The sequence below is a fragment of the Bombina bombina genome, chromosome 3 (genome assembly GCF_027579735.1).
Source record: "Bombina bombina isolate aBomBom1 chromosome 3, aBomBom1.pri, whole genome shotgun sequence".
NCBI lineage: Eukaryota > Metazoa > Chordata > Amphibia > Anura > Bombinatoridae > Bombina > Bombina bombina.
This window is the reverse complement of record NC_069501.1, coordinates 1,091,576,723-1,091,590,392: the sequence shown is the minus strand read 5'-3', so window position 1 is coordinate 1,091,590,392 and position 13,670 is coordinate 1,091,576,723. Positions and strand designations below refer to the sequence as shown.

General features: G+C 39.0%; 1 protein-coding gene across 4 annotated transcripts in view; it reads left to right on the top strand.

Moving 5' to 3' along the window:
• The window catches only part of NHLRC3 (NHL repeat containing 3), a 79,176-nt gene that overhangs the window by 12,357 nt on the left and 53,149 nt on the right, over nucleotides 1–13,670 (top strand). For all 4 annotated transcript variants that reach the window (XM_053708410.1, XM_053708411.1, XM_053708408.1 and 1 more), the window contains exon 3: nucleotides 8,540–8,692. In XM_053708410.1, coding sequence (XP_053564385.1) covers nucleotides 8,540–8,692 — 153 coding nt within the window. The remainder of the gene's footprint in view (nucleotides 1–8,539; nucleotides 8,693–13,670) is intronic.

Below are 13,670 nucleotides of genomic sequence, written 5' to 3'. Positions count from 1 at the left end.
CACGCGCGCGCGTCCGTGCGCGTCCCCCCGGTCGTCCCCGCCCCCGATCCCGCCCCCCCTCCGCATCACAAAGGCCATCGATGGCCGCCACCCACCTCCCATACCGGCTCCCACCCACCAACGAACGTAGCCGTTAATGTCCGGTGCAGAGAGGGCCACAGAGTGGCTCTCTCTGCACCGGATGGCTACAAATGGTTATTGCAGGATGCCTCGATATCGAGGCATCACTGCAATAACCGGAAAGCAGCTGGAAGCGAGCAGGATCGCTTCCAGCTGCTTTCCAAACCGAGGACGTGCAGGGTACGTTCTCAGGCATTAACTGCCTTTTTTTTGAGGACGTACCCTGCACGTCCTCGGTCATTAAGGGGTTAAAGCTGTCTAAAGTCCAATAGTATCAAATTTTCATACCTCCCTTTGCAGCGAAAAGAGAAACCTGAGAGGTTTGTTTTACAATATATTCCCCTTGATTTACAGTCTCAAGTTTGCCAACAACATTTTCCCCGCTTTGCAAAAAAGACATTATACTTATCTAAGCATCTGGGGAAGAATTTACTGCAGGAGCCAAAGGTCTGGGCCTCTTCTCCTCAGGAGGATGGGACAGAGTCTCTTCATTGTTGCTCGGCATAGCCAAATCCTTATAGAAGAGTTGAGGTTTGGTACCAGGCTTGTAGATAACATGTTTTGTTGTTGTGATTAAAGGGACACTGAACCCAGTTTTTTTCTTTTGTGATTCAGATAGAGCATGCAACTTTCTAATTTACTCTTATTAGCAAATGTTCTTCATTCTCTTGGTATCTTTATTTGAAAAGCAAGAATGTAAGCTTAAATGCCAGCCCATTTTGGTGAACAACCTGGGTTGTTCTTGCTGATTGGTGGATAAATTCATCCACCAATAAACAAGTGCTGTCCAAGGTACTGGACTTTCTTTTTCAAATAAAGATAGCAAGAGAACGAAGAAAAATTGATAATAGAAGTAAATGAGAAAGTTGCTTAAAATGGCATGCTCTATCTGAATCGCAAAAGATAAAAATTGGGTTCAGTGTCCTTTTAACAATTATCGACACTGGGAAGCCCCACCAGTATTGGATCTTATTTCTGCGAAGATGAGAGGTTATGTGTGACAGCTCACAACGTTTCTGAAGGGTGACTGGTGACAGGTCTGTAAATATTTGTATTTCCTCTCCCACGTGTGTGATGGGATGTTTAGCTCTGGCACCTTTAGGGATCTCTTCCTTGTCCTTAAAACTCAGGAATTTTACAATGATGTCTCTGGGTAGAGCTTTCGGAGGGGGCTTGGGTCTGAGTGCCCTGTGGGCCCTTTCAATAGGGACCTCTTTTGCTATGGGGGAACCCTTTATTACCCTGAATAGGGCCTGAAGATAACCCTCAATCGCAGGGGGATGAACCGATTCTGATATGCCTCTAAATCTGAGGTTGTTGCGTCTGCAACGATTATCTAGATCTTCCATTTTGTCTGTTAAGAAGAAGATTTGTTCTGATTGACTCTGTAATTCCTCTGAGGTGTGTTTTATATTTTCATTGATGGAACTATGTTGATCCTCAATGGCCAGGACTCTATTGTCTAAGGCGCTCAAATCTTTTCTGAGATCCCCAAATAGATTTCTCATTTCCATAAGTATGCCTTGTATGTCTTCTTTTGAAGATAGATGTTGAATATCATCCTTTGTGACATATGAGGATTGTAAGGTGTCAGCTTGGGTAATCTGAGCGGATGTGGCACTCTGCTTGCTAGCCATGTTATCCTTAACAGTGTCTATCCTGGACTCAATTGGTTTTAAATATTGGCTGAGTGAACTAGAGGGATTAGTCTTCCCAGACTTATTGTGTCTCTTACACGGCATTACATTTGGGGCAGTCACTTGGGGGTATATATATATATATATATATATATATATATGTCTTTCTATTTGATGTAGTTGCTTCCTTTCCTCATCGAAGCTCCTGAGCGAAATACTGAAATATCTCCTTGCCCCAGAATATACTGAAATCCTGTCTCTTATTACTTCTGATATTCAAAAGGAGAGGGTTGCAGAAGTGAATATTGTACCTGCCTTTTCTTTATCAGAACCAACAGATCTTTAGTGTCTTTTTATAAGACTGGCAAATCTAGAGCCTGTTTGCAGCCTGTACCGGTGATGCAGTATGTTTTGTATCCTGTTGTGGATGTTTCTGTGTCTGCCCCAAGGCCCCTTGCCCCAATGTTCCAATAGAAGAATTTTTTTTTTATGTCAGAGTATGCTAGCTGTCCGAGTGTTGTAGACCAGCTACTTACCCCAATCTGGGACTTATACTTCCGGAGGACTCGCTTTTGGTCTGCAGCGTAGTATCTGATCCGGTTATGACACTTTGCGCTGTTCACTTTTTCTTTTACCGTGCCTCCACTCTCCACTTGCCACCCTCTGCTCTATATAGGCACTGATCTTCAGCTCTGGGGAGTATTAGAGTAGAGCGGTAGTCACTCCTGTGAAGGTTGTAGCTTTGTGTGCCGTATTATTCTGCAGTCGGAGCCGCCGCCATTTAAAGCCGTCCTTGCGTAGCAGGTATGTCAAGCTTCCTGATGTGCAGCGATCGTTTCGTCGGAACTTCCCACACAATCTCTGTTGCGTTATGGCTTCTGCCTGAAATATCCCCTGGTTTGGGAGAGCTTTCAAGGGAATAGCACTGGGATTAAGCTATGATTGCCAACATGGGTATTAGGAGCCCTCTTAGCTTGCGGCCATCTCCCTGTGTGGCCAGACTCCACCCCCCCCCCCCACCCCCGTTAAAAGCTTTTATTATTAAAACATATATTAAAAAGAACTCTGAGAGGCACAACAACAGTGGACAAAAGTATTGGCATAATAGCGTCTTATAAATCCCAATTTTAGGGCCAAAATCACCGCCTCAATACCCCAATGTTTCTTCACAGTGCTTGTAAAGAGTTCAAATGTATATATCCTACCCACCCTATATATTCAACGCCTCTCTTCCCAGAAGTAATGCCCGGAAAAAGATATGAATTCAGTTTTCTGCATTTTACAAGCTCACAGGCCCTACATGTGAGTTAATTTGGACTTTTTATATAAACTCAGACCCCATATTGAATATTTAAATAAATTATTTCCAGAAGTTTATACCCCATCTAAGATGGTGCCCTGGTGCTGTTCAAAGGCAGACTACTTTATTAAACAGTATATCCCCTCCAAAAGATCACATTATGGCATTACATATTATAAAATGAGTGAGAATTTCAAAGGATACATCCACAGTTCCAGGATTTATGAAGGGAAAGATTGTAAACTGGATCCATCTGACTGTCCTCCTCATCTAGGTATAAGTGAGAAAATTGTATGGGACCTTGTTCAGCTTTTATTAGGCTATGGCTACCATCTGTATGTTAACAATTATTAGCCCAGCATCCCACTCTTTAAAATATTATAGTGCTGTGACACACTGGCCCGTGGAACAGTAAGAAAAATACAAAAATGTTTGCCACAACAGCTAATCTCCAAAAGATAAAGGCTGGGAAATCAATAGCTTTACAGCTTACTTTACTGACTGCCAACTGGTCACATTAAATGACAGAATGGGCCTAGATCAATACATTGGGTTGTCTACTTTAAAAATATATAGTTTAGGGGTTCAGTTTTGAGAATTCCAGCTATTATGCTATTCCATTTGGGCCCTGCATCCTTTGGCATAACGTGTCTAAACAGCCTCTTTCAGAAGTGTGGTGCGCAGGTGCAATTAGCGGCAATTCAGTGTCCACTACAGTCCTGATGGACTCACCTGATCTCTGCTGTAAGGACAGCACCCCAAAAAGCCCTTTTTAGGGCTAGAACATCAGTCTGCTTTTTTTTTTCCCTGTGTAATCTAATTGCAGTTGCCTGCCAGCGTGTGTGTCAGTCTCACAGCGTATACTGTGCCTACTTGCCCAGTGCCACCACTCATATCTGGTGTAACAGTAGTGTAGATTTAAAAAAAAAAACACTTTTTTGACTGTGTTAAATAATAGCAGTCCGTTTCCTTCACACATGTGCGTTTCAGGGTCTGCCTGCCAGGGCACAGTGTCACCCCAGTGCAACTCATATCTGGTGTAACAGTAGTGTAGATTTAAAAAAAAACAACACTTTTTTGACTGTGTTAAATAATAGCAGTCAGTTTCCTTCACACATGTGCGTTTCAGGGCCTGCTTGCCAGGGCACAGTGTCACACTACCTGATCGATACAACATCATACCTGATGTTTTAAAGCACGTTATTCCAAACAATTTTGGAATGTTAGGTGATTTATGCCCTTTATGGCTTAAAACCAGACTCTGCATCAACTATGTAATTTTTCCATGGGAGTTTTGCCATGGATCCCCCTCCGGCATGCCACAGTCCAGGTGTTAGTCCCCTTGAAACAACTTTTCCATCACCATTGTGGCCAGAAAGAGTTCCTGTGGGTTTAAAAATTCGCCTGCCCATTGAAGTCAATGGCGGTTCGCCGGTTCGCAAACTTTTGGGGAAGTTCGCTGTTCGCGAACCCAAATGGTTCGCGACCTCACTATTGATCAAAAATAATGCAAAAAATGTGGCCTTAGCTGAATCAGGATGCCAATGAACACCTTTTAGGATTTTTTTTTTCTGGGGAATGTGATAATAAACCCCTTAGGGTACGTCCTACAAAAACTGTCACTTAATGACCAAGGATGTACCCTGTACTTCCTCAGGGTTTTCAAGTGATCATGATTGTTCCCAGACGTTTTTTGGGGTATTGCTGTGAAGTTTGATATTGAGGCCATTGCAAGGAGGCGGGTGGGTGGCCCATCGCTGGAGAAGTTCCAGCCAGCGGGGGATCTGACTTGCGGGAGAGCACACGGGGGGTTGGGGGGGCCGAGTCATGCACGCGCACACTTAACAACAAGTGGTGGGAGAGGGAGGGGGGAATAATGTTGGAAAAAGGGATCTGGGAGGGGTATTGAGGGGTGACAGCTACACTACAGAAAAAGTGGGATTTATAAAAAAAAAGCCAATTTTATTGAAAAGTGGGTACTGGCAGACAGCTGCCAGTTCCCAAGATGGAGGCAAATAGAGTGAGGAGGGTTAGAGAGCTGTTTGGGGAGTTCAGGGAGGTTGGGTGATAAGGGGGATCCTACACTGCGGAAAATATATTATTTACATTTTTTCAAATAAAAAAAAAGAACATAAACCTTTTATTTTTATTCTGGCAGACTTTCTGCCAGTACTAAAGATGTCGGTGACAATTGTGAGATATGAAAGGGAAGAGAGCTGTTTGAGAGGGGTCTGGGGGTGGGATATGTCAGGTGGGAGGCTGATCTCTACACTAAAGCTAAAATTAACCCTTCAAGTTCCCAACAAGCTACCTAGTTAACCCCTTTACTGCTGGGCATAATACAAGTGTGCACAGCGGAATTTAGCGGCCTTTTAATTACCAAAAAGCAATGCTAAAGCCATAAGGGGGCAGTCTGCAGAGGCTTATACACAAGGTAATCACAGTGGTAAAAAGTATATTAATATAACCGTGCTGGTTTTGAAAAACTGGGAAATGGGTAATAAAGGGATTATCTATCTTTTTAAACAATAAGCATTTCCAAGTAAAATATCTCTATAAATGTATAGTGCAGAGCATTTAAATAACAAATTCTGGAGTAGACTGTCCCTTTAATTTGTGCCATACAAGCCACCACTGACTTTGTGAGAAGGTATGGTGTTTGAATACTGGTCCACAGGCACTCACAGCATATGCGCATATGCCGACGGGGGAGGGGTAATAACTTTTTCTTGAAGCATTTTTGCTAATGGAAGTATTTTGCAAAAAGTTTCTTTTTCAAATTTAAATGCCCCCATGCACAATTCAATTTTGACCTTTCTATCCTTTTTAAGATGTTGCTATGTTTATCAACGTATTTTTTTTTTCTGAATAATCTAAACATTCAACTGAAGAAAGTGTTTATCATAAACCTAATCCTAAACAGTTATCCCCATATTTAATTTTTGTAGTATTTTAGCAACATAGATATTACAATGCCAAAAGACATATTTGTTGATATGAGGCATTTGATTGTTTTGTATAGTTATAAAAGAAATGACATCATCTATTTTAAAAGGGATGGCATAGTCAGAATATTTGCTGAAAAATAGTGTTTCCAGGTAGGACAAGATTTTTATCCGTCTTTAAAGGGATACTAAACTCAAATATTTTCTTTCATGATTTAGATAGCGCATGCAACTTTCTAATTTACTCCTATCAATTTTTCTCTTGCTATTTTTATTTAAAAAGCAGTAATTTAAAGCCCATTTTAGGTTCAGCACCCTGGATAGCGCTTACTTATTGGTGGCTACATTTAGCAAACCAATAAGCAAGCATAACCCAGGTTCTCAACCAAAAATGGTCCGGCTCTTAAGATTTACATTCCTGCTTTTTAAATAAAGATAGCAAGTGAACCAAGAAAATTGATAATAGTAGTAAATTAGAAAGTTGCTTAAAATTACATACTCTTTCTGAATCATTAAAGAAATAAGTTGGGTTTAGTGTCCCTTTAAGGTCAGATGAAGGGGTAGATTTGTCTAAGCTTTTAGAAGCTGATTATTGGTATAATTTTTTTATACAAAATCTCAGATTAGCATATGAACTATTTAAATATATATAATAAAAATCCAGCTCCAGGAAGGATACGCACAGATCAGCCAATCAATGGCTGTTGAGAGACTCTGTTGGTTAACTGATCCACTCATATCTTTATGTGACTGGCAGTGACAGAAAAGCTGTACAGCGTTTACAATTTTACCTATGTGTTTAACCCAATGGTAGAAAAGAATATCATTTACAACTGCAACAGTTTACTTTTTATTATGTTTTTCTAAGGCAGATTAGATCTTGATGTGTTCCTCCACGTTTGTTCTACCAATTTTGTTTTTGTCCAAGAAAAAAAATACCTTGACCAGCATCATTAGATATTTGATTATGGATGAATGAAAATTGTCAAATTACAAAACTGTGTTCCTGTTCATAAGACTGATGGAGCAAAATGTAAAAATTATCTGAATCGGACAGTTCCCAGGCTTCCGCATAGAACATTTAGGGCAAAATTGATCAAGCCCCAAAAAATGCGATTAAAGTCAACAATGTCGCCAGTATTTATCAAAATTCTAGAGACATTTTTGAGGCAAACATTTTTTGCGATGTCAAGCGAATGGCTCGTCCTAGTTTTCTTGCGAAAAGTTCATTTACACTTTATCAATCTTAATTTTAGACACCGGTAAATGGTTTTTTGTTTTAATCATTTGTAAGAATGTTATTTCTTTTATATAAAAGTTATTTTTATTTTGCCCCTTCTTTGGCTCTCTTTCATTGAGGAAAGTTGCCGTTATTTGAAGCTTATCTTCGTTCTTTTTAATACTTATTTCAATTGCACTTAAATTAATTTACTTTTTTATAAATTTGTGTATACCTTTTTGTTATTTAATTATTAATATTATTCAGGTTCTGCGCCTTGTTGTGGGCAATTTCTAACCCTAGATACAGCAAGAAAAATACATATTTCCATTTTCCCTCCAGACAAACATCATTCTTTATTTTTCACTCCTCGCAACCTACAAATTGGCGAGATTAAAAACAGTGAATATTGCATGCACCACTTTTCATAAATATGAGAACTGCGAATATATACAGGCATTTTAAAATGCTAATAGAGATTAATACAAGAATTAGGCATTTCCAGACAACCTATTAACATATATTTAAGACTTGTGAATGGTCATGAGTCAATTTGTTCGCACATATGAAAAGTTGCGACTTTATTGGCGCATAACCTTTCATAAATATGGTGATATCATTTGTGAGGTGTTCTTGAAAACAAATGTGACAATTTTCTTATTTTAATCTTGCCCTTAGGGCTCGATTTATCAAAGCCCTACGGCTGCAAGTTCTCACAAGAACTTGCTCGCCGTAATTTAACAAGCAGCGGTCACCAGACCGCCGCTTTCCTAACCTCTTAGGGTTAGTCCAAAATGGCGCTCGTGTGCAATGGTGATTACCTGCGGGTAATTTTGCCCCGTCACAGGCGAGCTGAGATGTACAGGGGCGTGTATACGTGCCCCTCTCCGTCTCAGCTTTGATAAATCTAGCCCTTAGTGTATTTAGAAATTGGCTTTACTATAAATTGTTGCTATTTGAAGGAATGTGCTAGGTCTGTTTATGAAAATGTTACTTCTTATAGGGCCATATCTGCGTACACAATACATGTTTTAGTCATATTAAAAACATGTTGTTTTGATAGCATAAGTTACATAGATTTGCATTCCAGGAACATACACATTCAAGGTCTCTGGGAAATATTTATTTTCCTAAATTGTTTATACCAATATTGCCATAAGAACTGACCTTTTCTGCCAAAAGGAGTAAATGCTGCAGTATGAAACCTGTATTCCATTATTGTATTAATTTAAATTTAAAAGAGCTTTTAATACCCTTTTCAGCAAAATAAAAGAAATATAAACACACATGATATTTGATGTATTTTTTTGTTTTGCAGATATTTCATGTGGTAGCCTTTAATAGTCTTTGGGAGCCTCCTACAATCCTGTATAAGCTGGATGTTAGTTGGCCCAGAAATCCTGGACTGTTTACTGGTACAGCTTATGGAGTTGCTGTTGACCCATTAAATTCATTAATTTATGTAGCTCAGGTATGTTGTTTATTAACTGCACTTTATTTTATCAGACTTTCTTTTCTTTAATTTTACCATTTGCATTTGTGTCATTTTTATTCAGTTATACAGTTGCATGTTGAACCATGAAGTTGCAGTAAAAATTGTGAATCATACCTTTATATATAGCTAACAAATCTATATGTTTGTGTATGTATGCATGTGTATATGTATGTATCTATAAAAGACGCGCACTCCAATAGGGATAATTTTATAATCCTGTCACTTTTATTGTGAAAGTTTTCGGACCTATAGGTCTGTCCTCAGACAAATAAGTGTACACTGTTATTTGTCTGAGGACGGACCTATGGTCTGAAAACGTTCACAATAAAAGTGACAGGATTATAACATTATCCCTATTGGAGTGCGCGTCTTTTGCTGATTGTTTATAACCTTTTGCTGCACCCTGTGTTTTTACCTATTGGATGTCTGGAGTGCGATCTGTTTTGAGATATCTAATATATCTATATATATATATCAAACATAAAGAGAAAATTAATAACTATATAAGCGCACAGAAATAGTCTCTATGTGTAGTTATAATATAAAGTCCAAATGTTGCAATTCAGTAGATACTATCCCTTTTTTACAAAAAACTCCAAGTGCAAGAAATCACAACCAGGTGAGTATAATACTGCTTACCAGATCTCACCTCCATCGTATAAGGTAAGTTTGAAGCTCAGTGTAGGGCAGAGGAATCTGAATCCACCCTTCCATATCCTTGCTGTGGTATTTATTAGTGGTGATCTCTGCTCTCAGGTGTGGACAATATAATCCGCAGAAGTGGATGAAAAATAAAAAAATCACATAGTGTAACACTGTATAGAATTTATTTTAACACAAATACACACTTACAGCAAGGAACCTCAATCCATAACGAGGTAAGCTATAGGGAATAGAAATATCCCAGTTATCTCCCGATCAACAGAGACTTATTCACAATCAATCGTCCCTCATACAGAATAGCGAGATAGATATATGAAGTATAAAAACTAATCGCTGTTAAAATAAGCTGTGTCGCTTTTTGAATAAAAACTGCCGGTACATATGGTTCTGAAAGCCCACTCGGTATAACCTTACGCGTTTCAAAGTATTATATTCACTTCTTCATCATAGGTGAGTCTACTTTTATACTTTATATATCTATCTCTCTACTCTGTTGATTGGGAGATAACTGGGATATTTCTATGCCCTATAGCTTACCTCATTATGGATTGAGGTTTCTTGCTGTAAGTGTGTATTTGTCTTAAAATAAATCCTATACAGTGTTACGCTATGTGATTTTTTTTTTAAATTTTTTTTTAATTTTTCATCCACTTTTCCGGATTATATTGTCCACACCCGAGAGCCAAGTGAGCAGAGATCACCACTAAAGAATACCACAGCAAGGATATTGAAGGGTGGATTCGTATTTTTCTTCCTACACTGAGCTTCAAACTTACCTCATACGATGGAGGTGAGATCTGGTAAGCAGTATTATACTCACCTGCTTGTGATTTCCTGCACTTTTTGTAAAAAAAGGGATAGTATCTACAGAATTTATATTATAACTACACGTAGAGACTATTTCTGTGCGCTTATATAGTTATTGATTTTCTCTTTATGTTTGATTTCCTTAACAGTGTAAGGGGTACACTGTATCAGTCCTTAAAGTGACAGTATACACTCATTTTCATATAACTGCATGTAATAGACACTACTATAAAGAATAAGATGCACAGATACTGATATAAAAATCCAGTATAAAACTGTTTAAAAACTTACTTAGAAGCTTTCAGTTTAGCTCTGTTAAAAAGGTAGTTGGAAAGCCCACTGCAAGTGGGAAATAAGACACTCCCCCTCCCCCTTCTTTTGCATATGAAAAGACCCTTTACACAAACAGGAGCAAGCTGGAGAAGGTAGCTGACAGTATTCAAATAAAACTTTGGGGCTTGTTTAGGAGTCTGAAAATCAGAGCAATGTTATTTAAAAATAATACATTTAAAAAAAAAAAAAAAAAAAAACTTTATGGGCTTTATAAATAGATCATCAACAAAACATTTATGCAAAGAAAAAATGAGTGCATAATGGCCCTTTAAACAGCACAACTTCCTATGTATTTTATATGTATTATTGGCAGTTCTTATATTGATTTTAAAACTAAGTTGGTGCATTATCACCTGTGAATACACATTTGTTAGTTATAAATATATCTAAAATATCCTTTCTCTTGTAAGGTGTATCCAGTCCACGGGTTCATCCATTACTTGTGGGATATTCTCCTTCCCAACAGGAAGTTGCAAGAGGACACCCACAGCAGAGCTGTCTATATAGCTCCTCCCCTAACTGCCACCCCCAGTCATTCTCTTGCAACTCTCGACAAGAAAGGAAGTATCAAGAGATATGTGGTGACTTAGTGTAGTTTTACCTTCAATCAAGAGTTTGTTATTTTTAAACGGTACCGGCGTTGTACTGTTTTTCTCTCAGGCAGAAATTAGAAGAAGAGTTCTGCCTGGAGATTTGATGATCTTGGCGGTTTGTAACTAAGATCCATTGCTGTTCTCACACATAACTGATGAATATGGGAAAACTTCAGTTGTGGGAACGGCCTGCAGATTACCTGCTTTGAGGTATGTTCAGTATTTTTATTTCTAGAGAGAGGAATAAGTTCTAGAAAATGCTGACAGAGCCTTGTATATTTGAGGTAAGCCTGATGCAGTGATTTAACAGCGACTGGGATCATGCTTGCATAACAGGGTAATACTCATGTTAATATTCATATTGCTTAGTGACAAAACATTTATATGATTTCAAATAAATAGGACATTTTTTCTCTGAGGGAGATAAGTCTTTATTTGGGGCCTAGTTTCCACATGGCTAGTCAGATACTCCTAGGAGTATTTTCTTAAGGCCCCTCTGACATCCAGTACATGGTGAGAGGGGCCTATTTTAGTGCTCTAACTGTGCAGTTTTAATACAGACTGAGACATCCAGCTTCCCTAGAAGAGTCCTTTGGCATCTAAGAACCATTTCAAAGGGGTTATTTCTGCACAAAATCGTTTTTAAGGGCAGGTAGGAGCCTCAGCAGAGCTGTGGCATGGTGCTCAATTGATTTTTAACGTTTTTCAATCCGGTTTGGGGCCTAAGGGGTTAATCATCCATTTGCAAGTGGGTGCAATGCTGCTTTAGTCTCTTATTCACACTGTAAAAATTTCAAAGATTTTACTGTATTTTTTCACTGTTTTGCAGTTTAAGTGCTATTTTTTTTCTCTTAAAGGCACAGTAACGTTTTTGTTTAATTGCTGTTTCACCTTTATTAAAGTGTTTTCCAAGCTTGCTTGTCTCATTACTAGTCTGTTAAACATGTCTGACATAGAGGAAACTCCTTGTTCAATATGTTTGGAAGCCATTGTGGAACCCCTTCTTAGAATGTGTACCAAATGTACTGATATTTCTATAAACTATAAAGACCATATTATGGCGCTTAAAGATTTATCTCCAGGGGATTCTCTGACTGAAAAGAGGGAGATTATGCCATCTAACTCTCCCCATGTGTCAGAACCTATAACTCCCACTCAAGTGACGCCAAGTACATCTAGTGCGTCTAATTCTTTTACCTTACAGGACATTGCGGCAGTTATGAATGCTACCATCACAACTGCCAGGGCTACAAGGAAAGCGAGACAGCTCTGGGGCTAGAATTAATGCAGAGCTTTCTGACGCTTTATTGCCTGTGTCCGATATACCCTCACAATGGTCAGAAGCCGAGGCAGGTGAGCTTCTATCTGTGGGTGACATTTCAGACTCAAGGAAGGCGTTACTTCAGTCTGATTCTAAGATGACAGCGTTTAAATTTAAGCTTGAACACCTCCGCTTATTGCTTAGGGACGTTTTAGCGACTCTGGATAACTGTGACCCCATTGTGGTTCCAGAGAAATTGTGTAAAATGGACAAATACTTTGCAGTACCTGTTTACACTGATATTTTTCCAGTCCCTAAGAGGTTTTCGGAAATTATTACTAAGGAATGGAATAGACCAGGTGTGCCGTTCTCTCCCCCTCCTGCTTTTAAAAAGATGTTTCCCATAGATGCCACCATACGGGACTCGTGGCAGACGGTTCCTAAGGTGGAGGGAGCAGTCTCCACCCTAGCTAAGCGTACAACTATCCCCGTCGAGGACAGTTGTGCTTTCCTAGATCCTATGGATAAAAAATTGGAGGGTCTCCTTAAGAAAATTTTAATACATCCAAATCTAATTTCTCTGCGGCTGACAGCTTGGAGATTGAATGCTTGATTTTATCAAAACGTGGTTTCTCCGAGTCGGTCATTGATGCCTTAATTCAGGCTCGAAAGCCTGTCACAAGGAAAATCTATAATAAGATATGGTTTAAATATCTTCATTGGTGTGAATCCAAGGGTTACTCATGGAGTAAAGTCAGGATTCCTAGGATATTATCTTTTCTCCAAGAAGGATTGGAGAAGGGATTGTCAGCTAGTTCCTTAAAGGGACAGATTTCTGCTCTGTCTATTCTTCTGCACAAGCGTCTGGCAGATGTTCCAGACGTTCAGGCGTTTTGTCAGGCTTTAGTTAGAATCAAGCCTGTGTTTAAACCTATTGCTCTGCCATGGAGTTTAAATTTAGTTCTTAAAGTTCTTCAAGGGGTTCCGTTTGAACCTCTGCATTCCATAGATATCAAGCTTTTATCTTGGAAAGTTCTGTTTTTGGTAGCTATCGGCTCGAAGAGTTTCAGAGTTATCTGCCTTACAGTGTGATTCCCCTTATCTGATATTCCATACAGATAAGGTAGTGTTGCGTACCAAACCTGGATTTCTTCCTAAGGTGGTATCTAATAAGAATATCAATCAGGAGATTGTAGTTCCGTCACTGTGTCCTGATCCTTCTTAAAAGAAGGAACGTCTATTACACAACCTTGACGTGGTTCGTGCTTTAAAGTTTTATTTACAAGCTACTAAGGAT